Source organism: Pseudophryne corroboree, chromosome 7, assembly GCF_028390025.1.
Source record: "Pseudophryne corroboree isolate aPseCor3 chromosome 7, aPseCor3.hap2, whole genome shotgun sequence".
NCBI classification, from domain to species: domain Eukaryota; kingdom Metazoa; phylum Chordata; class Amphibia; order Anura; family Myobatrachidae; genus Pseudophryne; species Pseudophryne corroboree.
The window spans coordinates 337,646,325-337,673,209 of NC_086450.1; the positions used below are offsets into that span (position 1 = coordinate 337,646,325).

At 46.4% G+C, this 26,885-nt stretch overlaps 1 protein-coding gene across 1 annotated transcript in view; it reads left to right on the forward strand.

Annotated features, from left to right (window-relative positions):
• Window positions 1-26,885, forward strand: part of LOC134945224 (BOS complex subunit NOMO3-like) — a 180,871-nt gene that overhangs the window by 11,147 nt on the left and 142,839 nt on the right. Inside the window, exons 3-5 of the mRNA XM_063934381.1 lie at window positions 2,204-2,249; window positions 5,286-5,386; window positions 6,284-6,390. Of these exons, the coding sequence (XP_063790451.1) occupies window positions 2,204-2,249; window positions 5,286-5,386; window positions 6,284-6,390 (254 nt within the window). The remainder of the gene's footprint in view (window positions 1-2,203; window positions 2,250-5,285; window positions 5,387-6,283; window positions 6,391-26,885) is intronic.

Genomic DNA, 26,885 nt, shown 5'->3' on the forward strand with positions numbered 1-26,885 from the left:
CCAGGTTGCCTGACCGGGTAATCAACCCAGGAACAAAGCAGGGTTATTACCGGGTCAGCTGCAGTGTGAACCGGTTGCCAGGTCGATGCAACCCGGGACCCGTTCACAGCATAGACAGAGGCGGCGTAGAGATGATCTCCTCTCCCAAAGCCGCCTCCGCCCCTGATGCCGGCCCTGCCCCCCCCCCCCGCACCGCCCTCTATGGCAACCCGACCTGGCATATTGCTGGGTCGGGAAGCCAATGTGAAAGGTTCCAGTGCCAGGTCGCACCCAGGAAGGACCTGTTTCCAATTCCCGGGTGCAATCCGGCATTGCCATGTGAAAGCGGCATTATTTATACTAAAGAATGCGCTGGTCCTCTAAGATGACTTTGCTGTAGAAGCCCCAATCTTCTCCATAAATTTCACAGTTGCTTTATACTAAATCCAAAATACAGTGTTAGAATAAAATAAGTAGACAATTTCAATGTTTTATATAAACCAAAGTATTGATATGGTTAAAATACTTACATGGATACTGTATGTAGTATATGTCTGTAAGTTTGTGTAACTAAGTTTCAAATGTTGTACGTGTGAGCCTTTCGTCACACAACACATATCAATGCACATGTAGATCTCACGGACACGAGCCACTTGTTCCTGTGATAGAGGTGACCTCCCAAAACTTTTCCCTTTTGCATAAACAACCAGTGTCCATAAATTTCTTGCTATATAGTTGTAGATGGACTGCTTTGTAGGTGGAGGTTTCCTATATCTTGTTCTAAAATGCCGCTGTATAACAGTAACAGAGTTTGTTTTCACTAATTCTAGCACACAAAAAGCCTTCTCTACCGGTGTAGCATCCATTTTGTTTACATGACGTAATGGCCGCTCACCCGATGCTGATGTCACGAACAGCTGCAGTCGTAAAAACTTTCATCCCAGCTGTGATTTTTTTTTTTTTTTTGTCCCTCCACTTCCTGTAAGTGTAAACGATCTGAAGCAACGCATCACAGCAGCTGTTGCTAGTGTTGACGTGGGCATGCTCCGGTGTGTTTTGAATGCATTGGATTATTGTATTGATATCTGTCGTGTGACAAAACACTCACATAGATCATTTGTAACTTAGTCATAGAAACGTATAGACATATACTACATATCCATGTAAGTATTTTGACTATATCAATAATACTTTGGTTTATATAAAATATTGAAAGAGTCTATATCTTTATAGTAACCCTGTATATACTTGTATTGTACTCACTACCTTCTTGTAACTTATAATACACTATTGCTTAAGTCTGCACTCCTAATTGTGACAGTAATTCACACGCCCACATATGGTAATTAATCCTATTGTGACTTGATTTATTACATATTTGTATTATCTGATGTAGTTATTTACTTAAGTCCTTTAATCGACAGTAGCAGATTTAAAATACATAGTATAGTCTGCCGTAATGTATATGGCAGATTATTAAAAGGATAGATGGAGAGGCGTGTCAGCAAAAAAAATCAATATGGATACACACTATAAGATTATCTGTCCAATTTTTCTGGTTGGAACGAAAATCTGGCAATGTCTGGGAGCAAACGAATGAACAATTTGCTGTCAAAAGCCGGAAAATGGGCAAAAATGGTCGTTTGGATAAATTGGTTATGTCAAATGGATTTAACCAATTTGTCTGACCGTCCATTTTTGTCTGTTTTCCATTGTTTGGGAGTAAATGGCCAATTGTCATTTACTCCCATTCCGGCTTAAAATGCACCAAAATAATTAATTAATAGCTACAATCAGTCTTAGACCTGTGTGTGTAATAAATAAAATAATAAAAATAGACACACGCACGCGCGTGCAAACGCATACGTATGCAGACACACTCACTCAATCACCCACTCACTCACTTTTGTAAAAGTGTTCAGCCCTTTAAAAAGTCAACAGGTTTGTCTGGATTACAAATGCCACAGAAAATAAATACATCCTATCATCTGAATGACATAAACACCTGTTGCAGCAATGCCAGGCTTCCTGAATAATTGTTAGTTTCCTCTTAAGATGATGTCTGTCATTTGTAAGTGCCTAAGAGGGAAAGAACTTGTTCATTACATTGCATCTGTTAATAGTAAACTAATGCCAGCATCTGGATGTGCCTGCTATTCGTTACGGTGAGAATTTACAACATCATAATGCTAATCGCAGTTAATTTTATCTTTTATTCTTCTAGGGGGATTTTGTTCTTAAGATTGAGCCTCCCCTAGGGTGGAGTTTTGGTAAGTTGCTGTTTGATCGCTATAATAGCAGCGTTCATGTCCCTGTGGCATAGTGTGTTTATGTTTTACATTCCCTAGTTTCACCTATTTGCATGAGTTAGATGTAATCATCAAATCCCACAGCACTTTAGAGGCCTGGCACAATCCTTCTGAAATCTCTTTATGTGCTTTAATATGTAGCTATAATACCGGTGCGTGACTATACTTTCAGAACTGCTTTCTTGGTGCTTGCTTAATGTCTTCAGTACATGAAACTTTCGGTTTAGGGACAGAACACAGGGACTACGACAGCTTTAGCATCTGTTGCTGTAGATGAGTCTGTGACTGATACGGCCCTCTCCCGGTGTACAGGCATGCGTCTGAATGTGAAAGCACTGAGACACCCAATTTCAGTACCCGTATACGCTGAAATACTGCTTTGTGTGTCTTTAGACCCACCATCAAAATATGTACCAGCCCTATGGCAGGTGCAGATTATCTGAATACGGCCTCCTCTGGGAACGATTCTGCAACCACCATCAGCAACACGCCCGAGACACTTCCATAGCACGCCTATAAGATGGACTATATCCGTACGTCCACTTAGCCACCTCCCTGACAATCTGTAAGCGTGCACAGAAGAATAAATCATTCCACTGAATCCAGCATCAGCACTACGTCTGACTCAGAATCAGGCCCACAGTGGTTTTGGGCAGTACTGGATGCTTTAGAAGGCTGTGGGATCAGCAGTAGCTCAAGACAGCGTGCATTTGAGGATTATCCCTAGTTTTGGAGTCTGCAAGCAAGACAGACTTCATCAAAATGTATAGCTGCTTTTGTTTGTGGATTGTGGGTGGAAAGCAGAAGAAAGCTTGGCAAATATGGAGAGAACATGCAAACTCTATACAGGGCCTTAGTGGGAATCGAATCTAGGACCTCAGTGCAGTGAGTCAGTAATGCTAACCATTATGCTAACTGTGCATATTCTAATATGTTCTTTTGCCCATCTGCTTGGTGATAGTGGATGGATTGCTTAGGAGGAGGGAAATGTTTGACTTGCGATACTCTGTACATATTAATACATTTTCTAAAGAGACCTTTCCATTGGCATCACAGAAAGTTTCAACTGAAATTATGCTGTGCTCTTTGCTTTATGATGAATGAACTCCTACTGAAATAGTCACGTGAGCTTGACGAAACTAGGACTCCGTTTTGCCATGCACCATTGAAGGCCAGCGTGGCCCAACACAGCATATAATCACAGCGGCCAAACCTCCGATACCCGAGGCCGCTCGGGTAAGCAGCTCATCTGCACATATGTTAGCTATTGGATTACAGGTGGCCAAAGGGAGACTGCATCCATACACTAATCATACACTCTGTGCCACATTTTGAATGAACATCAGCGGGATGGACTGGTGCTGTGAGTATGCAATAGTGATAATAATTGAGAAACAACAGCGGATAACATCACTATATTCCTTGGTTCCCAGTCTCTTTAATGGACTAGTTTCAGGAAGAGGCGTCACTGGGTGTGGTGACACCCGGTGCGCGCTCTGTGCTATATTCCCGTGCCGGAGGTGCGGCTGCCCAAAAGGAGTGTGTCATATGTAAAAGGGGTGTGGCTTCGTGGGGATAGTCACTCCGGGGACATGTCCAGCATCCCCTGAGATGCTGGCTGTACCCGGAGACTGGACAGTGTGTGTGCCAGCTCTTCATCTGGAGCAGAGTGCTGCAAGAAAAATAACACTCTGCAGCACCTGGCTCCTGTCGCTGCAGAAGAGCCGGAACTTTGGTGGCACCCCTTCCGATGGCGACACTCGGGTGCGGCCCGCAGCCCCGCACCTCTCTTGTGACACCACTGGTCCCAGGTGGAAACAGTGCTGTCAAATACATGTTTTGCCTGAACTCAACTTTATACCGGTAGCCCCTGCTATCTTTATTTGCATTTATACAATACAAACCCAGAAGAATTGTTAGCTGCTGTATGCCATTAACCATCCTGCCTGCAGAAATAGAAATGGCCATTTAATAACAACGATTGAAATTGTTAAAATTAGCACTGATACATTTTATAAATAGCATCGCTGGGCAATCTTCCTGTTGGAAATAGCACACATTGCTAAATTGCCTATAAAATAACAGTTTTGAGTTTTTAGAGTTAGTATGTTTCATATATTAGTTGTTTTTAATGAGTGTATATATGGTCGAAATTTAGATGTGGTATAGCAGTTAATGCCGGAATAAACAATTTGTTTTAACTGAACCATCGTTATAGTTATTTCATCTGCGTGGCCTCGTTGGTTTTCCATTTATGGTTAAAGAGACTGATACTAATCCAGCAAAGCGCTACAGTTGGAAGTATGTATCTTTGAGACTGTTGTATTTGCAAGTGCTTTTTCGTTTACAGCCCAGTTTATAATGGTGCAGCGTATTGTTAGACCAGTCTCCTCATGCACACTGTTGCTTTCCATTGTAATTTGAGGCATTAAGGGGGTAATTCAGACCTGCGATCAGGTCCGAACTGCGTATGCACCGCAATGCGCAGGCGCGTCACACAGGTACAAAGCGGATTGGCGTTCAGCGATGGGTTTGTGCGACGGATCCGTTCGCATGGGCGTCCGCAAGGAGATTGACGGGCGTTCGTAAGGCGTTTCTGGGTGGCAACTGACCGTTTTCAGGGAGTGGTTGGAAAATTGCAGGCGTGTCCAAGCGTTTTGCAGGGAGGGTTCCTGATGGCAATTCCGGTCCCGGACAGGCTGAAGTGATCGCAGCGGCTGAGTAAGTCCTGGGCTGCGCAGAGACTGCACAAGATCTGTTTGTACAGCTCTGCTACACATACGTTCGCACACTTGCACAGCTAAAATACACTCCCACTGTGGGTGGTGACTATCTGATCGCAACAGTGCAAAAATCACCTGCTAGCGATCATGTCTGAATTACCCCCTAAGTCAAGCATTGTGGACCAGCTGATATTGAAAAAGTTGTTACATAGTTCAGAAGAAATCTACAAACTATATACATCTATCAGCATATGTGTTTTTCTGTTCTGTGCAGAGCCAGCAAGTGTTCCCCTTCATGTGGATGGAGTAAATGACATTTGTACAAAAGGAGAAGATGTCAACTTTGTTTTTACTGGATTTTCCGTCAATGGAAAGGTATTGAAATATAATATACGGTTTGCTATAAGAGAGATTCACAATCGTACAGCATAATACATTGTCATCATACATTGAGCTGTGCTGTCCAGTTATCTATATAAAAATTGCTCAAGGTCAGTCCTTTGTTAGACACGCGCAGTGGGAGCATGTCTAACTTGGGACAGACTCATGCAGGTGCCCCCCACCCCCTTCCTGCAAATGGCTCCCATTGTGATGTGACGGCGGAAAGGGCAACCGTGATAAAGTGTAAGTGTCCAGTATGTTAGTACTGTAGGTCATCATTTGTCAGGGAAGTTGTGATCTTTACAATGTTTTAATGCCCTGGTTTTGCTAGTGAAATAACAGGGAATCATGTACTATACCAGAGGAAATATACCCACATAAATGTAATGCAATTTGCAAAACCACGTCCACAGCTGCAACTGCCAGTAAGCCTATATCTGTTCCGTAAATGGCAGCAGCAGAGTTCATTGGTGGGACCAGGAACCATGCTGATTTGTTCTAGTCTTCACAATTGCAATTGCAGACTTTACAAGTAAATGCTGCGGTGCTGTGCCCTTCGGTATTTATAATAGGCTCACTAGGAATTCCATGTGGCCAATAAATGTGTGGTGGACATGAATTAGGCATCCATGGAAAATAGATCTAATAGAGGGTCTGAGCAGATATAAGCATTAAATACTGCCTCAGGGCTGATCACATTAATTGAATTTGCACAAAGCTATTCAATTCCGGGAGAAGAGACTGCACCACAAGCCCGGAGGCTAAAGTGTATGTGCCCCATAGGCTGTATGGTAAAATGCTACTCTGCCTGGATCTCCTTCAAAGCCTGTTGTATTCCAACAAATCCATAATTTTAATAACTGATCCTAAAATCTAACAAATAACTTTCAGGTACTCAGCCGAAACCAGAATTTGGGTCCTGTTGGAGTTCAGGTTGCAATGAGAAGAGTTGGGAGTGGAGTGAACCTACAGACAACAGTTACTCAAACAGGAGGAAAGTAAGTTTATACAAGTTAAAGTTTGAACAGTGTTTACATTTTCATTAATTGGTGACAAAAATACAGATGTTTCTAAATACACTTACACTTAAAGCCACTGACTCCAAGCCTCCCGTCTGAAACTTTCCAAAAATATTTGTAGTATTTCTATGAATATTGCTACAAAAATACAATGCTAGGGTACCCTTCATGCTGACGCTGGCATTTTCTGTAACTTCTATGTGCCACTTAGTAAAACCCCCCCCAAAAAATTGAGGTCCAGTTCATACCAAGCCTTCGAGCCACACATTGTGATGCTTAATTTGCGACTTTCTATCAATTCCTTTGCATAAAAAATACTGTTCAGAAGTACAGATTTAGCCATGCTCACCTTTGCTGTGAAATTGCCAAAGCAATTAATGAAGCGATCGCCGGTTGTGAATAGTCGCTGCCTGGCACGCCACTCTTACCTCCCCCCTGTGAGGATTTCAACTCTCAGGATGCCGGCGTCTGTACTCTGACTGTCTGCATACCATGCACCAGCAAATCATACTGAACCCGTTCTATGCACCCCCGGGGTAGGCGCACCTCAGTGCCAGGCACAGCACCAGTGCCCTGATGGCATCCCTGCTCATCTCTGGGCACTGGCAGGACACATGGGCGCATCTCTCTCACTTCTGAGCGGGATTGGAGGACCCGCCAGTTCCCTGATCTATAGATCACCCAGCAGGAAGGGACAAGCCATTAATCATTAGCTAGGGCAGATCACGGACCAGCAGTCAATCAGAAGTAGCCATGGCCTGGCTCAACGCAGCTGCTTCTCTTTGGCTGCTGAGATTGGCTCGTGGACTGCACCAACTTTAAACTACCACCGCCATCTGCACTGGGACCCAATCCGAAATGTCTGTGTCCCTGCTTGGAGAGAGGAACTAGGTGAGAGAGGGAATTGGGGAGATGATCTAGGAGTTAGAGACACGCCCATAAGTTCTACCATCTTCCTACTCACTGCATGTTACGCTTCTGTAAGGTGCTCATACTGCCCACTGTCACCTATGTAGTGCGCCCTAGATGGCTGCCGTGCTGGGTACTTTAACCACTTAACTGACAATTTTATTTCTAAAACCTGCTAGAAATTGTTGGGTTTATATGAGTGAACTAGATGAAGAACTTGTATTTAAACTTATCCAAAATGCTTTTATTAAAAAAATAAGTAATTTTATTTTTGTTTGGATATTTGTAAAAAAAAAAATAAAATCTTTTTTTTTAAAAAAAATATTGGAACATCGGGCGGCCAGCACCATAGGAACATTGTATAGATTGCGACATTCCTTTTTACAGCCCTGCAACCACCAGGTAGACACTGGGGGTTTAATTTACACTTCCCCAGTGGCTGCTATTGTCTGCAACCGACAGGTGCGGGGGTCCTGCCGTACTTACCGATCAGCAGCTCAGCAAACACTGGTGGAGGGTGCAGTGAGACAGAGGGACCCTCCATCCCTCTGAGAGCTGCAGCTGCAAGAAGTTTCTCTATTTGGCGTTTCCTGGGTGTGTCAGAAAAAACGCAGGTGTGCCCAGGTGATTTTGGGGAGGGTGTCTGACGTCAGTGCAGACCACTTCTAGGCCCTCTCAGTCGCAGATTAGTGGCAGCCTCAGACCTACTCACATTTGCTCAGTCGGCAAAGATTCTTCAATGTTTTGGAAATTGTGTATGCATCTGCAAGTGGATAGTGAACTGCGATGCATTCGCAATTTTGCACTGGGCGTTTTTTCTTCCTGTCGGGAACAAATGCAATTTCTCTGAATAGCAATCCATGCGGAATTAGGCCCTTAGGGCCTAATTCTGAGTTGGGAATAAAGTAAGAAAGAGCTAGTAACTTTACAAATGGATACCGTTGCAATGCATGGGGGCCAAATACTGACTGCTTTTTCATGTAGGCCACAAATGATAAAAAACATTATTTTTTGAAAAAAGGGAGAACATGAACTTCACACCCTAATTTTAAACATGTTAAGAGGTGCTACCATGCTGAGACTTGTGGTACTATGTAGGAAAAAGGTAATGCAGGTGCACATGCCAAACACTTAAAATACTGATAGTCAAAATAATTATAATAAATTTTGCAAATTAACATAATATAACTGAGATTCTTAGCACGTGTTTGGCCAAAAATGTGGGTCCATCCACAGTCACATCCCTAATACTAACACATTAAATCAATTAACGACTTACCGATAATAGTGGCACTTTCAATATGTAGACAGCAATGCCTCTCACTAATTAAAATCACCTCGTGCAGATGGGAGTGGTGCTAATACCAAACAGAAGGCGTCTCAACCTTTAGGGGTACAAGCTTCATTTTTACGCTGCAATTTACATTTCAGTTTGGACACATTCTTTCAAACCTATCTCTCTGCATATTTTAAGTCTGCTCCAACTACAGTGCAGCATTGTTTTACCAAAGTGTACAGTTACTTGCTCTTTCTTTATTCCCAACTCACAATAAGACCATAGTAAACCATCAATGGTTATACCATGAAATGGTTTTGATCCGATGGTTTGTAGTGATTGCATCACTTGATTTGATGTCTGAAGCCTGGCAGCCATTTGATGCAGGATTTCTGACTGTGTTGTGTACAAAATCCAGGTAGTCAGAATCCCGACAGTCCGAAGGCTGACTGCAGAATTCCTCATGTTCTGTCCTGCGGAGCAATATGGCTCCATACAAATCTGCAACAATAGTAATGACTAATATTTTGGTCCTGCCATTTGCTATACAGTAGCTATTGTGCCCAGCGTTACAGGTTTTGTATTTTACTCTGTCTTCTCCCAACTTTTCAACTATTTCCACTCTCCCCTCCCCTGTGTCTCTCAACCCCTTTTCTCTAACGTCCTAAGTGGATGCTGGGGACTCCGTAAGGACCATGGGGAATAGCGGCTCCGCAGGAGACTGGGCACAAAAGTAAAGCTTTAGAACTACCTGGTGTGCACTGGCTCCTCCCCCCATGACCCTCCTCCAAGCCCCAGTTAGATTTTTGTGCACGAACGAGAAAAGTTTAGTTTTAGGTTTTTTATTTTCAGTGAGACCTGCTGGCAACAGGCTCACTGCATCGAGGGACTAAGGGGAGAAGAAGCGAACTCACCTGCGTGCAGAGTGGATTGGGCTTCTTAGGCTACTGGACATTAGCTCCAGAGGGACGATCACAGGCCCAGCCATGGATGGGTCCCAGAGCCGCGCCGCCGGCCCCCTTACAGAGCCAGAAGACAGAAGAGGTCCGGAAAATCGGCGGCAGAAGACGTCCTGTCTTCAACAAGGTAGCGCACAGCACTGCAGCTGTGCGCCATTGCTCTCAGCACACTTCACACTCCGGTCACTGAGGGTGCAGGGCGCTGGGGGGGGGCGCCCTGAGACGCAATAAAAACACCTTGGATGGCAAAAAATGCATCACATATAGCTCCTGGGCTATATGGATGCATTTAACCCCTGCCAGAATACATAGAAAAACGGGAGATAAGGCCGCCGATAAGGGGGCGGAGCCTATCTCCTCAGCACACTGGCGCCATTTTCCCTCACAGCTCCGTTGGAGGGAAGCTCCCTGGCTCTCCCCTGCAGTCACTACACTACAGAAAGGGTTAAAAAAGAGAGGGGGGGCACTAATTACGCGCAGTATTAAAGATACAGCAGCTATAAGGGGAAAAACACTTATATAAGGCTATCCCTGTATATATATAGCGCTCTGGTGTGTGCTGGCAAACTCTCCCTCTGTCTCCCCAAAGGGCTAGTGGGGTCCTGTCCTCTATCAGAGCATTCCCTGTGTGTGTGCTGTATGTCGGTACGTTTGTGTCGACATGTATGAGGAGAAAAATGATGTGGAGACGGAGCAGATTGCCTGTAATAGTGATGTCACCCCCTAGGGGGTCGACACCTGAGTGGATGAACTGTTGGAAGGAATTACGTGACAGTGTCAGCTCTGTATAAAAGACAGTGGTTGACATGAGACAGCCGGCTACTCAGCTTGTGCCTGTCCAGACGTCTCATAGGCCGTCAGGGGCTCTAAAGCGCCCGTTACCTCAGATGGCAGATATAGACGCCGACACGGATACTGACTCCAGTGTCGACGGTGAAGAGACAAATGTGACTTCCAGTAGGGCCACACGTTACATGATTGAGGCAATGAAAAATGTTTTACATATTTCTGATAATACGAGTACCACCAAAAAGGGGTATTATGTTCGGTGAGGAAAAACTACCTGTAGTTTTCCTGAATCTGAGAAATTAAATGAGGTGTGTGATGATGCGTGGTTTTCCCCCGATAACAACTGATAATTTCTAAAATGTTATTGGCATTATATCCTTTCCCGCCAGAGGTTAGGGTGCGTTGGGAAACGCCCCCTAGGGTGGATAAAGCGCTCACACGCTTGTAAGAACAAGGGCTCTACCCTCTCCTGAGATGGCCGCCCTTAAGGATCCTGCTGATAGAAAGCAGGAGGGCATCCTAAAAGGTATTTACACACATACTGGTGTTATACTGCGACCAGCAATCGCCTCAGCCTGGATGTGCAGTGCTGGGTTGGCGTGGTCGGATTCCCTGACTGAAAATATTGATACCCTAGATAGGGACAGTATATTTTTGCCTATAGAGCATTTAAAAGATGCATTTCTATATATGCGTGATGCACAGCGGAATATTTGCCGACTGGCATCAAGTCTAAGTGCGTTGTCCATTTCTACCAGTAGAGGGTTATGGACACGACAGTGGTCAGGTGATGCGGATTCCAAACGGCATTTGGAAGTATTGCCTTATTAAGGGGAGGAGTTATTTGGGGTCGGTCTTTCAGACCTGGTGGCCACGGCAACAGCTGGGAAATCCACGTTTGTACCCCAGGTCGCCTCTCAACATGAGAAGACGCCGTATTATCAGGCGCAGTCTTTTCGTGGACAAGCGGGCAAAAGGTTCCTCATTTCTGCCCCGTGACAGAGGGAGAGGAAAAAGGCTGCAGAAATCAGCCAGTTCCCAGGAACAGAAACCCTCTCCCGCCTCTGCCAAGCCCTCCGTATGACGCTGGGGCTTTACAAGCAGAATCAGGCACGGTGGGGGGCCCGTCTCAATGAATTTCAGCGCGCAGTGGGCTCACTCGCAAGTAGACCCCTGGATCCTTCAGGTGATATCTCAGGGGTACAAATTGGAATTCGAGACGTCTCCCCCTCGCCGTTTCCTAAAGTCTGCTTTACCGATGTCTCCTTCTGACAGGGAGACAGTTTTGGAAGCCATTCACAAGCTGTATTCCCAGCAGGTGATAATCAAGGTACCCCTCCTGCAACAGGGAACGGGGTATTATTCCACACTGTTGTGGTACCGAAGCCGGACGGCTCGGTGAGACCGATTCTAAATCTAAAATCTTTGAACACTTACATACAGAGGTTCAAATTCAAGATTGAGTCACTCAGAGCAGTGATTGCGAACCTGGAAGAAGGGGACTACATGATGTCTCGGGACATCAAGGATGCTTACCTTCATGTCCCAATTTACCCTTCTCACCAAGGGTACCTCAGGTTTATGGTACAGAACTGTCACTATCAGTTCAGACGCTGCCGTATGGATGGTCCACGGCACCCCGGGTCTTTACCAAGGTAATGGCCGAAATGATGATATTCCTTCGAAGGAAGGGAATTTTAGTTATCCCTTACTTGGACGATTCCCTGATAAGGGTAAGATCCAGGGAACAGTTGGAGGTCGGTGTAGCACTATCTCAGGTAGTGTTGCGGCAGCACGATTGGATTCTCAATATTCCAAAATAGCAGCTGGTTCTGACGACTCGTCTTCTGTTCCTAGGGATGATCCTGGACACAGTCCAGAAAAAGGTGTTTCTCCCGGAGGAGAAAACCAGGGAGTTATCCGAGCTAGTCAGGAACCTCCTAAAACCGAGCCAAGTCTCAGTGCATCAATGCACAAGGGTTCTGGGTAAAATGGTGGCTTCCTACGAAGCAATACCATTCGGCAGATTCCACGCAAGAACTTTCCAGTGGGACCTGCTGGACAAATGGTCCGGGTCGCATCTTCAGATGCATCAGCGGATAACCCTGTCACCAAGGACAAGGGTGTCCCTCCTGTGGTGGTTGCAGAGTGCTCATCTTCTAGAGGGCCGCAGATTCGGCATTCAGGACTGGGTCCTGGTGACCACGGATGCCAACCTGCGAGGCTGGGGAGCAGTCACACAGGGAAGGAATTTCCAGGGCTTATGGTCAAGCCTGGAGACATCACTTCACATAAATATCCTGAAGCTAAGGGCCATTTACAATGCTCTAAGCTTAGCAAGACCTCTGCTTCAAGGTCAGCCGGTGTTGATCCAGTCGGACAACATCACGGCAGTCACCCACGTAAACAGACAGGGTGGCACAAGAAGCAGGAGGGCAATGGCAGAAGCTGCAAGGATTCTTCGCTGGGCGGAAAATCATGTGATAGCACTGTCAGCAGTATTCATTCCGGGAGTGGACAACTGGGAAGCAGACTTCCTCAGCAGACACGACCTCCACCCGGGAGAGTGGGGACTTCACCCAGAAGTCTTCCACATGATTATAAACCGTTGGGAAAAACTCGACAGGTATTGCGCCAGGTCAAGGGACCATCAGGCAATAGCTGTAGACGCTCTGGTAACACCGTGGGTGTACCAGTCAGTGTATGTGTTCCCTCCTCTGCCTCTCATACCCAAGGTACTGAGATTGATAAGATGGAGAGGAGTAAGCACTATATTCGTGGCTCCGGATTGGCCAAGAAGGACTTGGTAACCGGAACTTCAAGAGATGCTCACGGAGGATCCGTGGCCTCTACCTCTAAGAAGGGACCTGCTCCAGCAAGGACCCTGTCCCAAGAATTACCGCGGCTGCGTTTGACGGCATGGCGGTTGAACGCCGGATCCTGAAGGAAAAAAGGCATTCCGGATGAAGTCATCCCTATCCTGATCAAAGCCAGGAAGGATGTAACCGCAAAACATTATCACTGCATTTGGCGAAAATATGTTGCGTGGTGCGAGGCCAGTAAGGCCCGACGGAGGAAATTCAACTGGGTCGATTCCTACATTTCCTGCTAACAGGAGTGTCTATGGGCCTGAAATTGGGGTCCATTAAGGTTCAAATTTCGGCCCTGTCAATTTTCTTCCAAAAAGAACTAGCTTCAGTCCCTGAAGTTCAGACATTTTGTAAAAGGGGTACTGCATATACAGCCTCCTTTTGTGCCTCCAGTGGCACCTTGGGATCTCAATGTACCGTATTTTTCGGACCATAAGACGCACTTTTTCTCCAAAAAAATATGGGGGGAAAAGTACATGCGTCTTATGGTCCGAATATGCGTCTTATGGTCCGAATAACATGGTCCGAGTAACATAAAAACATATAGGTAACAGTAAAAACCTTATGGAGAGCTCTCAATGCGCTCTCAATGTGCTGGGTGGGAGCGCACTGCGTGGGAGAGGCAGCAATTACGAGTGCGGGAAGCGGCGGGTCTGCTGCTGCTGCTGCTGCTTAGCCGTCATCTGAGGCGGCATCACGTGGTTCCCCCGCTCCCTCCCCTCGCCTCCTCCAAAGTACGGTACTGCTGCTGCTGCCGCCTAGCCGTCATCTGAGGCGGCATCACGTGGCTCCTCCGCTCCCTCCCCTCCTCCAAAGTACGGTACTGCTGCTGCTGCCGCCTAGCCGTCATCTGAGGCGGCATCACGTGGTTCCCCCGCTCCCTCCCCTCGCCTCCTCCAAAGTACGGTACTGCTGCTGCTGCCGCCTAGCCGTCATCTGAGGCGGCATCACGTGGCTCCTCCGCTCCCTCCCCTCGCCTCCTCCAAAGTACGGTACTGCTGCTGCCGCCTAGCCGTCATCTGAGGCGGCATCACGTGGCTCCTCCGCTCCCTCCCCTCACCTCCTCCGAGTCCTCAGAGTAGTGTGCTTCGGGCTGGATGCTGGGAACCATCTGTACACATTTGCCACAATAAAGTGACTCCCCCCCCCCCCCCCCCCCCCCCCTCACCTCTTTCTTAAGGTACCCATATACTACCATACAGTACTGTATAGTAGTGGTAGTAAGTGAAGAGCCATGATGCTGCTTCAATTTATAATGAATGGGGATTTTTTTTTTTAAAGTTCCTAATACTGTATGTGAGGTAAAAAGGTTCTCGTCTGCTCTGTACTGTGTACTATGGCTGTGCTTGTGTGGCTGCCTCTGTCACACACTGTCCCAGAAAAATCTGTGTACCGTATTCTCTGTAAATGGCCTGTAAAGCTGATGTCTGTGTCTACAGTATAGATTGTAAGCTTGCAGCAGGGCCCTCTTACCTCCAAGTCTGTCTGTTGTTACCCAATTTGTTTTATCTCTATTTACAATTGTATAAGACACTGTAACGGAATCTGCTGCGCTATATGAGACACTGTAACGGAATCTGCTGCGCTATATGAGACACTAACGGAATCTGCTGCGCTATATAAGACACTAACGGAATCTGCTGCGCTATATGAGACACTGTAACGGAATCTGCTGCGCTATATAAGACACTGTAACGGAACCTGCTGCGCTATATAAGACACTGTAACGGAATCTGCTGCGCTATATACGATGAGGGATGAAGGAGGGTGGCAGAGATGCAGCGGTTGCTGTGATAGATACCGTAGATTCTGTTTGTGCTATCATATTCTAGTTGAGCTGAACCCAGCCACATTAGACACTGAGGCAGGCTTATCTTCTGTATTGTAGGAGTCGGTGAAAACTAGGGAGGCCAATCCGCGACCATTGCAAGGATGATAAAGCAGAAAAGGCTAGCATATAAAAATCCTTTTAAACTAGAGGTAGTAAAATATGCTAAGGAGCATGGAAACAGAGCAGCGGAGAGACATTTTGGACCTCCTCCAACTGAAAAAATGATTAGAGAGTGGAGGAAACAGGAGGATCAGCTGCAAAAAGCAGATAAAAGTAAGCACACTTTCCGTGGGCATGTTGCAAAGTGGCCACAGTTGGAGGTGGACATGAAAGAATGGATCATACGTCACCGGAATAATGGCTTCTCTGTCTCAACAAAAATGATCATATTTGAAGCGAAACGCATTTCTATAGAGAAAGGCATTCAGGATTTTACAGGATCACCATCATGGTGCTACAGATTTATGAAGCGATGTGGTCTTGCTATGCGGACCAAAACTAGAATTGCGCAAAAAATGCCAAAAGAGTATGAATCTAAAATTCTGTCCTTTCATAAATTTGTTATTGATGCTAGGAAGAAAAATGGCTTTGAAATTGGCCAGATTGGGAATATGGATGAAGTCCCGCTAACCTTTGATGTGCCATCTAATAGGACTGTAGATCTGAAGGGTGCCAAAACCATCACTGTGAAAACTTCAGGGCATGAGAAGACCCATTACACTACTGTGTTGTCCTGCTGTGCCGATGGCACCAAATTGCCACCCATGTTGATTTTCAAGAGGAAAACATTTCCAAAAGAAGTGATTCCGCGAGGAGTTGTTGTACATGTACATGACAAAGGATGGATGGATGAAAATGGAATGAGAATATGGGTTGAAAAGGTGTGGGCCAAACGTCCTGGAGGACTTCTGAAAAAACCTGCTTTATTAGTGCTTGACCAGTTTAGAGCACATATTAGCGAACCAACAAAAAAGTGCTTCAGAGAAGTGAAGACTCATCTAGCTGTAATTCCCGGAGGTCTTACCAGCCAGTTGCAACCTCTTGATGTTTCCATCAACAAGCCATTTAAGGTCTTTATGAGAGAAGAGTGGAACAAATGGATGGCTGCTGGTAATCATGATCTGACACCTACTGGACGAATGAAGAGGCCCACCATCACTCAAGTTTGTGAATGGGTAAAAAGATCATGGGACTCAGTGAAGGAGGAGATTGTTGTATATTCATTCAAAAAATGTGGCATTACCAATGCCTTAGATGGAAGTGAAGACGGTATCTTATATGAAGACAGCTAAGAAAGTGATGTCAGTGATTGTGAGCAAATGAGCTTCATAAATTCTGACTCTAGCGATGATGAGTTCTTGGGGTTTCCATAAAACTAGAGTACCGTACTCAAACCGTTGTTAATGACAGTGATAATGGTTCTTAATGCCACTGTTGAGTTCAAATGCTATTCTGTTATAGTTTATTAAATATTATATTACACTATTTGGTTCAGAATATTTTTTTTCCTGTTTTCCTCCTCTAAAAACTAGGTGCGTCTTATGGTCAGGTGCGTCTTATGGTCCGAAAAATACGGTAGTTTTTGGTTTCCAAAAGTCACATTGGTTTGAACCACTTAAATCTGTGGAGTTAAAATATCTCACATGGAAAGTGGTCATTCTGTTGGCCCTGGCCTGGGCCAGGCGCGTGTCAGAATTGGCGGCTTTATCCTGTAAAAGCCCTTATCTGATTTTCCATTCGGACAGGGCGGAATTGAGGACTCGTCCTCAGTTTCTCCCTAAGGTGGTTTCAGCGTTTCACCTGAACCAACCTATTGTGGTGCCTGCGGCTACTAGGGACTTGGAGGACTCCAAGTTGCTAGACGTTGTCAGGGCCCTGAAAATATATGTTTCCAGGACGGCTGGAGTCAGAAAATCTGACTCGCTGTTTATCCTGTATGCACCCAACAAGCTGGGTGCTCCTGCTTCTAAGCAGACTATTGCTCGTTGGATTTGTAGTACAATTCAGCTTGCACATTCTGTGGCAGGCCTGCCACAGCTAAAAATCTGTAAATGCCCACTCCACAAGGAAGGTGGGCTCATCTTGGGCGGCTGCCCGAGGGGTCTCGGCTTTACAACTTTGCCGAGCAGCTACTTGGTCAGGAGCAAATACGTTTGTAAAATTCTACAAAATTGATACCCTGGCTGAGGAGGACCTGGAGTTCTCTCATTTGGTGCTGCAGAGTCATCCGCACTCTCCCGCCCGTTTGGGAGCTTTGGTATAATCCCCATGGTCCTTACGGAGTCCCCAGCATCCACTTAGGACGTTAGAGAAAATAAGAATTTACTTACCGATAATTCTATTTCTCGTAGTCCGTAGTGGATGCTGGGCGCCCATCCCAAGTGCGGATTGTCTGCAATACTGGTACATAGTTATTGTTACCAAAAAAATCGGGTTATTGCTGTAGTGAGCCATCTTTTCTAGAGGCTCCTCTGTTATCATGCTGTTAACTGGGTTTAGATCACGAGTTATAAGGTGTGATTGGTGTGGCTGGTATGAGTCTTACCCGGGATTCAAAATCCTTCCTTATTGTGTACGCTCGTCCGGGCACAGTATCCTAACTGAGGCTTGGAGGAGGGTCATGGGGGGAGGAGCCAGTGCACACCAGGTAGTTCTAAAGCTTTACTTTTGTGCCCAGTCTCCTGCGGAGCCGCTATTCCCCATGGTCCTTACGGAGTCCCCAGCATCCACTACGGACTACGAGAAATAGAATTATCGGTAAGTAAATTCTTATTATTCCTACTCTAACCCAACCCGCAGCCTAACACCAACCTACCCTAACAAGCCTAGTCCTCCCCCCTAGTGCTGAACTCTTATCCTCCTGTACTTACCTCCGGGATGTGATGGGATTTTGACCATTGGGAGCCCACTGTCAGAATCCTGACTGTTGGTATTTTAACTGCATCTCGTAGATGGGGGGTCTTTGGCTCCAGGTACTGACAGGCGGGAACAGTGCATCCCATAGGATGTACATCATATCTGACAAGCAACACTGAACTGTACAATGTCGATGTAATTTTGAGAGCGTACTACACAATGCTTAAGCAAACATATGGTTGCTGTACAGTGCAGGCCCCAATACCTGATGGTTGTACAATACTGACTGCAAACTACTGTATGACAGTGCGTCACTGCTATAGATACCCAAAATGGGCAGTGGACAATGTATTAAGGGCTCTGGCATGTCTAGTAGAAACTAGAAATAGTAGTTAATTACCCACCAGTGGGTCTTTGTGTCCTGCTCTGAGCACTCCAAGTCAGTGGTTCTCAAACTTGGGCCTCAGGACCCCAAATATTTCATGATTTCCAGGTCACCTGTCTATCTTTAAAATGTGTTGGTTGGAAAATGTGCATTGTTATGGGTCCTGGGACCAGAACTGAGAAACACTGTTCTGGGTGAAGTCTCAGTGGCTTCAGCCTGTTATACTGGCTGAAGCTCTTTCTACAAAGGGCTAAAGGAGGGGACTTGAAATGCATACCCTACTTTTTAACATAAGAGGTGCTACCATGCTGAAGCTTCTAGTACCACACAGAAAAAAAGAAAAATACAGATGCACACTCTAATGCAGTGGTTACCAAACTGTGTGCCTAGGTATCCTGGGGAGCCACGAGGCTCTTGCAAGGGTGCCTTGAGTTGGTGGTCCAGGACTAAATCAAATTATTTTTCTCTAACGCCCTAGAGGATGCTGGGGTCCAATTAGTACCATGGGGTATAGATGGGTCCGCAGGAGCCTTCGGCACTTCAAGACTTTTTTTTTTTACAGTGTGAACTGGCTCCTCCCTCTATGCCCTTCCTCCAGACCTCAGTTTAGAAATTGTGCCCGGTGAGACTGGAGGCATGCTAGTGGAGCTCTACAGCGTTCTGCTGGAAAATACTTTGTTAGGTTTTTTATTTTCGGGGAAGCTGCTTCGTGGGACTTAGTGGGGGGAGTAGGAACCAACTTCCTGTGTAGTTCCATGGCTCTGCTCCCGCTGACAGGACACCATTAGCTCCTGAAGGGTACTGATCATAGTCCGTGCCTGGCTGCCGCTCACTCCCACAGCACTGCCGCCACCCCCTAACAGAGCCAGAAGTCAGAAGAGTATATCACCGGAGACCTGCAGAGAGGGGCCCTCCGGTCATCGTTGGCGGCAAAAGGTACAGCGCAGCGGCGGGATGGCTGCGCTGACATGCATCTCCATAACACTATAAGCCCTTCACGCACAGGGTGCAGGGCGCGGGTGGGGGCGCCCTGAGCTGCATGATAAATCCTACTCTCACTGGCAAAACATAAGACACAAGTACAGCCTCTGGTTTTACACAACCCCAGCCAGTATAAAAATAATTGCTTCTGAGGCAGAATCGTGCCATTACAGGGGGGCGGAGCTTCTTCTTAGGCTTGCCAGCACTCACTCAGCGCCATTTTCTCCTGCAGATACACAGAGAAAAGACTGACAGACGCTGTTTTTCTCCTCATAACGCCGCTGAACAAGTACCAGGGTGTTATAGATGGGGGGGGGGGGGGGGTGTATAGTAAATTAGGTGAGCGAGCCTAATATTGAATATTACAGCGCTGAAGGTTTTGTCTATATTTTATACACAATTAACTTCATAGGGCGCGTTGTGTGAGCTGGCAAATCCCTCTGCCTGTTCTCTGACAGATTTTAGTGGGTCTGTCACCGATAGCTCCCTGTGTGACTGCGGTGTAAAAGTGCACAATAGTGTTATGTCGAATGTAAACATGTCAGACATTACAGAGAGCTCTTCCCCTGAGAGAGCCATTTTAGATACGCAGGAGTGTAATGTGGTGGCATTCCACCCACAGGGAAGGACCCAGTGTGGGTGGAAAATCTACAACAGATGATTTCCCAGCTTTCTAGAAAGTTCTCAGTCTGAACAAGAGACTAAATATTGGAGAAAATCAGTGGAAGATGTGCTGTATGCCGACCCCTCCACGTCATCCACACGTCCCCTCTCTAGTTCCCAGAAGAGGTCACTTACGCAAATTATGCAAGGTGACCCAGACACAGATTCTGACCCAGACACAGATTCCGACCCAGGTGTCGACACTGGGGATTTGAGAGGAGTAGACGCCAAATTAGCAAAAAGCATTCAATATATGATAACTGCTATTAAAGAGATGTTAGATATTACAGAGGCCACACCTGAAACAGAGGAAAAGGCTTATTTTAATTTAAATAAGAAATCTGTGGTATCTTTTCCTCCTTCAAAGGAATTGAATACATTCTTTGAAAAATCCTGGGCTAACCCAGAAAAGAAATTTCATATTCTCCGAAGAATACGTTTGGTGTATCCTTTCCCTGAAGAGGATAGGAAGAGATGGGAATCACCGGCCATGGTAGACACCTCCGTGTCTAGGTTGTCTAAGAAAATTATTCTACCTGTCCCTGGGTCGGCTTTGCTTAAAGGAGCCGGCTGACCGTGAAATGTAGACAGCTTTAAAATCCCTTTATATGGCTAATGGAGCAGCACTCAGGCCCACCATTGCATGCGCCTGGGTGGGAAATGCTATAGTAAAATGGTCAGAAGACTTGCTAGATAATCTAGACACAGTTGATAGGGATAACGTGGTCTTAACTCTCGGTCACATAAAGGATTCTGCAGGTTACATGGCGGAAGCCATGAAGGATATTGGTTTATTCTGTTCAAAATCCTCAGCTATGGCGGTTTCGGCTTGCAGAGCACTGTGGATTCGCCAGTGGAATGCAGATGCAGAATCTAAAAAGAATATTGAAGTTCTCCCCTATACAGGTGAGGCGCTTTTTGGGGACAAGCTCGATACCTGGATTTCAACAGTTACCTCAGGTAAGTCAGATTTTCTTCCTCATGCACCTTCCACCTGCAAAGAAGACATACTCTGCTCATCCGATGCAGTCCTTTCGGCCCAACAAGTACAAAAAGGCCAAGGGTACACCCTTCTTCGCTGGGAGAGGGCGGGGAAGAGGTAAGAGACCTTCAGCAGCATCAGGATCTCAGGAGCAGAAGTCAGCCGTTGTATCTGCAAAATACCTTTCCCCGTTGTAGCAATGGAACTAAGGTGATTACCTCATCCTGACGTAATTTTTGTATCGTTTCCGTTATTTTCTGTCTGTCTTGTACAGAAGCTGGTAAGGCTGATTTGACAAATGTGCATGTGGGGGGAGATCCTGAAACTCCAACTTGTAACTTTGAGATACTATTTGCAATATCCAGGAATCCAGCTCTGATTGTATCCAGATCTGGATGAAGAGTTTCAGACGCGCCCCCACCTGAGCGGACTCCCACAGGGGAGCCCCAGCGTCATGCTGTGGTTTTTATTCAAGCCTGTTTGTAGTACCAAAGCCAGACTGCTCGGTCAGACCGATTTTAAACCTAAAATCGTTGAATCTTTATCTAAAAAGAATCAAATTCAAGATGGAGTCTCTAAGAGCAGTGATCTCCAGTTTGGAGGAGAAGGAATTCATGGTGTCGGTGGACATCAAGGATGCTTATCTGTATGTTCCCATTTACCCTCCACATCAAGCATACCTGAGGTTTGCGTTTCAGGACTGTCACTATCAGTTCCAGACATTGCCATTCGGGCTCTCCACAGCACCGAGAGTGTTCACCAAGGTGATGGCAGAGATGATGGTTCTCCTTCATAAGAAAGGAGTCAACATAATTCCTTACCTGGACGATCTAATAAAAGTGAGATCCAGGGAAAAGTTAGTGCAGAGCATTGCACTATCCCTGACAGTACTTCAGAAACATGGTTGGATCATAAACTTTTACAAAATCACAGTTGGAACCGACGATGAGATTGTCATTTCTGGGAATGATACTGGACGCCGAGGTACAGAAAGTATTTCTACCGGTGGAAAAGGTTCTGGAAATCCAGACAATGGTCAAACAAATTTTGAAACCAGCACGTGTGTCGATTCATCAGTGCATCCGCCTGCCTGGGAAGATGGTAGCATCTTACGAGGCTCTACAGTATGGCCGATTCCATGCGAGGGTGTTCCAGTGGGATCTACTGGACAAATGGTCCGGATCGCATCTACACATGCACCAGAGAATAATCCTGTAGACGAAAGCCAGAATTTCGTTCCTGTGGTGGCTACACAGTTCTCACCTCCTAGAGGGACGCAGGTTCGGGATTCAAGCCTGGATCCTAGTGACCACAGATGCAAGTCTCTGAGGTTGGGGAGCAGTCACGCAAGGGGAAAGCTTCCAAGGAAGATGGTCAAGTCAAGAAACACTTCTTCACATAAACATTCTGGAGTTGAGAGCCATTTACAACGGTCTTCTACAAGCGGCACAGTTTCTTCAGGATCGTCCCATATAGATCCAGTCAGGCAATGTAACAGCAGTGGCTTACATAAACCGTCAGGGCGGAACGAAAAGCAGAGCGGCAATGGCAAAGGTAACAAAAATACTCCTCTGGGCAGAAAGACACGCACAAGCTCTGTCAGCAATCTTCATTCCGGGAGTGGACAACTGGGAAGAGGACTTCCTTAGCAGACACGATCTCCACCCAGGGGCATGGGGCCTCCACCAAGAGGTCTTTGCGGAGGTAGCAAATCGTTGGGGCGTTCCTCAAGTAGACATGATGGCATCTCGTCTCAACAAGAAGCTTCAGAAATATTGTTCCAGGTCGAGAGACGCAATAGCAGTGGATGCACTGGTAACCCAGTGGGTGTTCCAGTCGGTGTATGTGTTCCCTCCACTTCCACTAATACCAAAGATTCTCAAGATCATAAGAAGAACAAGGGTTCGGCGATCCTCATTGCCCCAGACTGGCCAAGGAGGGCTTGGTATCCAGATCTTCAGGAGTTACTGGTAGAAGATCCTCGGCCTCTTCCTCTTCACGAGGACCTGCTTCTGCATCGGCCGTTTGTTTATCAAGACTTACCGCAGCTAATTTTGACGGCATGGCTGTTGAGCGCCAGATCCTAGCCCGAAAAGGCATTCCCAACAAGGTCATTCCCACACTTATTCAGGCGAGGAAAGGAGTAACGTCTAGACATTACCATCGTATTTGGGGAAAAATATGTATCTTGGCGTGAATCCAGGAATTCTCCAACGGTGGAATTTCAATTAGGACGTCGTCTCCTATTTCTACAGGCTGGTGTGGATGCAGGCTTAAGATTGGAGTCTATCAAGGTCCAACTTTCGGCCTTGTCCATTTTCTTTTAGAAACAATTGGCTTCCATTCCTGAAGTTCAGACGTTCCTGAAGGGGGTTCTGCACATCCAATCGGCATTCGTGCCTCCTTAACGTGGTGTTGCAGTTCCTTCAATCGGGTTGGTTTGAGCCTCTGCAAGAGGTTGAGTTAAAGTTTCTCACTTGGAAAGTGGTCATGCTGTTGGCCTTGGCATCCGTGAGGCGGGTGTCTGAGTTGGGGGCCTTGTCTCACAAGAGACCCTATTTGATCTTTCATGAAGATAGGGCTGAACTGAGAACTCGTCAGCACTTTCTTTCAAAGGTTGTGTCTTCATTCCATATTAACCAACCTACTGTGGTGCCAGTGGCTACTGACACCTCTGCTCCTTCAAAGTTCTTAGACGTGGTCAGAGCTTTGAAGATTTACGTTACGAGGACAGCTCGTATTAGGAAAACGTAAGCATTGTTTATCCTGTATGATCCCAACAAGATTGGGTGTCCTGCTTCTAAGCAGACAATTGCACGATGGATCAGATGTACGATTCAGCATGCTTATTCCACGTCAGGATTGCCGGTACTGAATTTGGTTAAGGCCCACTCTACTAGGAAAGTGGGTTCTTCCTGGGCGGCTGCCTGGGGTGTCTCGGCTCTACAGCTTTGCCAAGCAGCTACTTGGTCAGGGGCAAACACGTTTGCTAAGTTCTACAAGTTTGACACCTTGGCCGCTGATAAACTTAAATTCGGTCAATCATTTTTGCAGGAACATCCGCACTCTCCCGCCCGTACTGGGAGCTTTGGTACATCCCCATGGTACTAATTGGACCCCAGCATCCTCTAGGACATTAGAGAAAATAGGATTTTATATACCTACCGGTAAATCCTTTTCTCGTAGTCCGTAGAGGATGCTGGGCGCCCTCCCAGTGTTCATTTTCCTGCATATTATCTTTTCTTCTTGCACAAGTTATCACGTGTTAAGTTGTTGTTCAGCAGTTACTGTAAAGTTATCCATGCTCGTTGGCATGTGTTTGAGTTGTATGCCATGTTGTGCGGCATGGTTGAGGGTGTGTGAGCTGGTGTGACTCTCGCCACTAGCTTAAAGTAAATCCTTTTCTCTATCGTCCTAGTGGATGCTGGGGTTCCTGAAAGGACCATGGGGAATAGCGGCTCCGCAGGAGACAGGGCACAAAAAGTAAAGCTTTAGGATCAGGTGGTGTGCACTGGCTCCTCCCCCTATGACCCTCCTCCAAGCCTCAGTTAGATTTTTGTGCCCGGCCGAGAAGGGTGCAATCTAGGTGGCTCTCCTAAAGAGTTGCTTAGAAAAGTTTAGCTTAGGTTTTTTATTTTACAGTGAGTCCTGCTGGCAACAGGATCACTGCAACAAGGGACTTAGGGGAGAAGAAGTGAACTCACCTGCGTGCAGGATGGATTGGCTTCTTTGGCTACTGGACATTAGCTCCAGAGGGACGATCACAGGTACAGCCTGGATGGTCACCGGAGCCTCGCCGCCGGCCCCCTTGCAGATGCTGAAACGAGAAGAAGGTCCAGAATCGGCGGCAGAAGGCTCCTCAGTCTTCTTAAGGTAGCGCACAGCACTGCAGCTGTGCGCCATTTCCTCTCAGCACACTTCACACGGCAGTCACTGAGGGTGCAGGGCGCTGGGAGGGGGGCGCCCTGGGAGGCAAATGTAAACCTATTTTTGGCAAAAAATACCTCACATATAGCCTCCGGGGGCTATATGGAGATATTTAACCCCTGCCATAATCCGTTAAAGAGCGGGAGACGAGGCCGCCGAAAAAGGGGCGGGGCCTATCTCCTCAGCACACAGCGCCATTTTCCCTCACAGAAAGGCTGGAGGGAAGGCTCCCAGGCTCTCCCCTGCACTGCACTACAGAAACAGGGTTAAAACAGAGAGGGGGGGCACTAATTTGGCGTAAGAAATATATAAAAAAGATGCTATAAGGGAAAACACTTATATAAGGTTGTCCCTATATAATTATAGCGTTTTTGGTGTGTGCTGGCAAACTCTCCCTCTGTCTCTCCAAAGGGCTAGTGGGTCCTGTCCTCTATCAGAGCATTCCCTGTGTGTGTGCTGTGTGTCGGTACGTGTGTGTCGACATGTATGAGGACGATGTTGGTGAGGAGGCGGAGCAATTGCCTGTAATGGTGATGTCACTCTCTAGGGAGTCGACACCGGAATGGATGGCTTATTTAGGGAATTACGTGATAATGTCAACACGCTGCAAGGTCGGTTGACGACATGAGACGACCGACAAACAATTAGTACCGGTCCAGACGTCTCAAAAACACCGTCAGGGGTTTTAAAACGCCCGTTTACTTTAGTCGGTCGACACAGACACAGACACGGACACTGAATCCAGTGTCGACGGTGAATAAACAAGCGTATTCCTTATTAGGGCCACACGTTAAGGGCAATGAAGGAGGTGTTACATATTTCTGATACTACAAGTACCACAAAAGAGGGTATTATGTGGGATGTGAAAAAACTACCGTAGTTTTTCCTGAATCAGATAAATTAAATGAAGTGTGTGATGATGCGTGGGTTCCCCCCGATAGAAAATTATTGGCGGTATACCCTTTCCCGCCAGATGTTAGGGCGCGTTGGGAAACACCCCTTAGGGTGGATAAGGCGCTCACACGCTTATCAAAACAAGTGGCGGTACCGTCTATAGATAGGGCCGTCCTCAAGGAGCCAGCTGACAGGAGGCTGGAAAATATCATAAAAAGTATATACACACATACTGGTGTTATACTGCGACCAACGATCGCCTCAGCCTGGATGTGCAGAGCTGGGGTGGCTTGTTCGGATTCCCTGACTAAAAATATTGATACCCTTGACAGGGACAGTATTTTATTGACTATAGAGCATTTAAAGGATGCATTTCTATATATGCGAGATGCACAGAGGATATTTGCACTCTGGCATCAAGAGTAAGTGCGATGTCCATATCTGCCAGAAGATTTTTATGGACACGACAGTGGTCAGGTGATGCAGATTCCAAACGGCACAAAGGTGTATTGCCGTATAAAGGAAGAGGAGTTATTTGGGGTCGGTCCATCGGACCTGGTGGCCAAGGCAACTGCTGGAAAATCCACCGTTTTTACCCTAAGTCACATCTCTGCAGAAAAAGACACCGTCTTTTCAGCCTCAGTCCTTTCGTCCCTATAAGAGTCATATCTGCCCAGGGATAGAGGAAAGGGAAGAAGACTGCAGCAGGCAGCCCATTCCCAGGAACAGAAGCGTTCCACCGCTTCTGACAAGCTCTCAGCATGACGCTGAGACCGTACAGGACCCCTGGATCCTACAAGTAGTATCCCAGGGGTACAGATTGGAATGTCGAGACGTTTCCCCTTCGCAGGCTCCTGAAGTCTGCTTTACCAAGGTCTCCCTCCGACAAGGAGGCAGTATGGGAAACAATTCACAAGCGGTATTCCCAGCAGGTGATAATTAAATTACCCCTCCTACAACAAGAAAAGGGGTATTATTCCACACTATATTGTGGTACTGAAGCCAGAAGGCTAGGTGAGACCTATTCTAAATCTAAAAAAATTTGAACACTTACAAAGGTTCAAATCAAGATGGAGTCACTCAGAGCAGTGATAACGAACCAGGAAGAAGGGGACTATATGGTGTCCCGAGACATCAGGGATGCTTACCTCC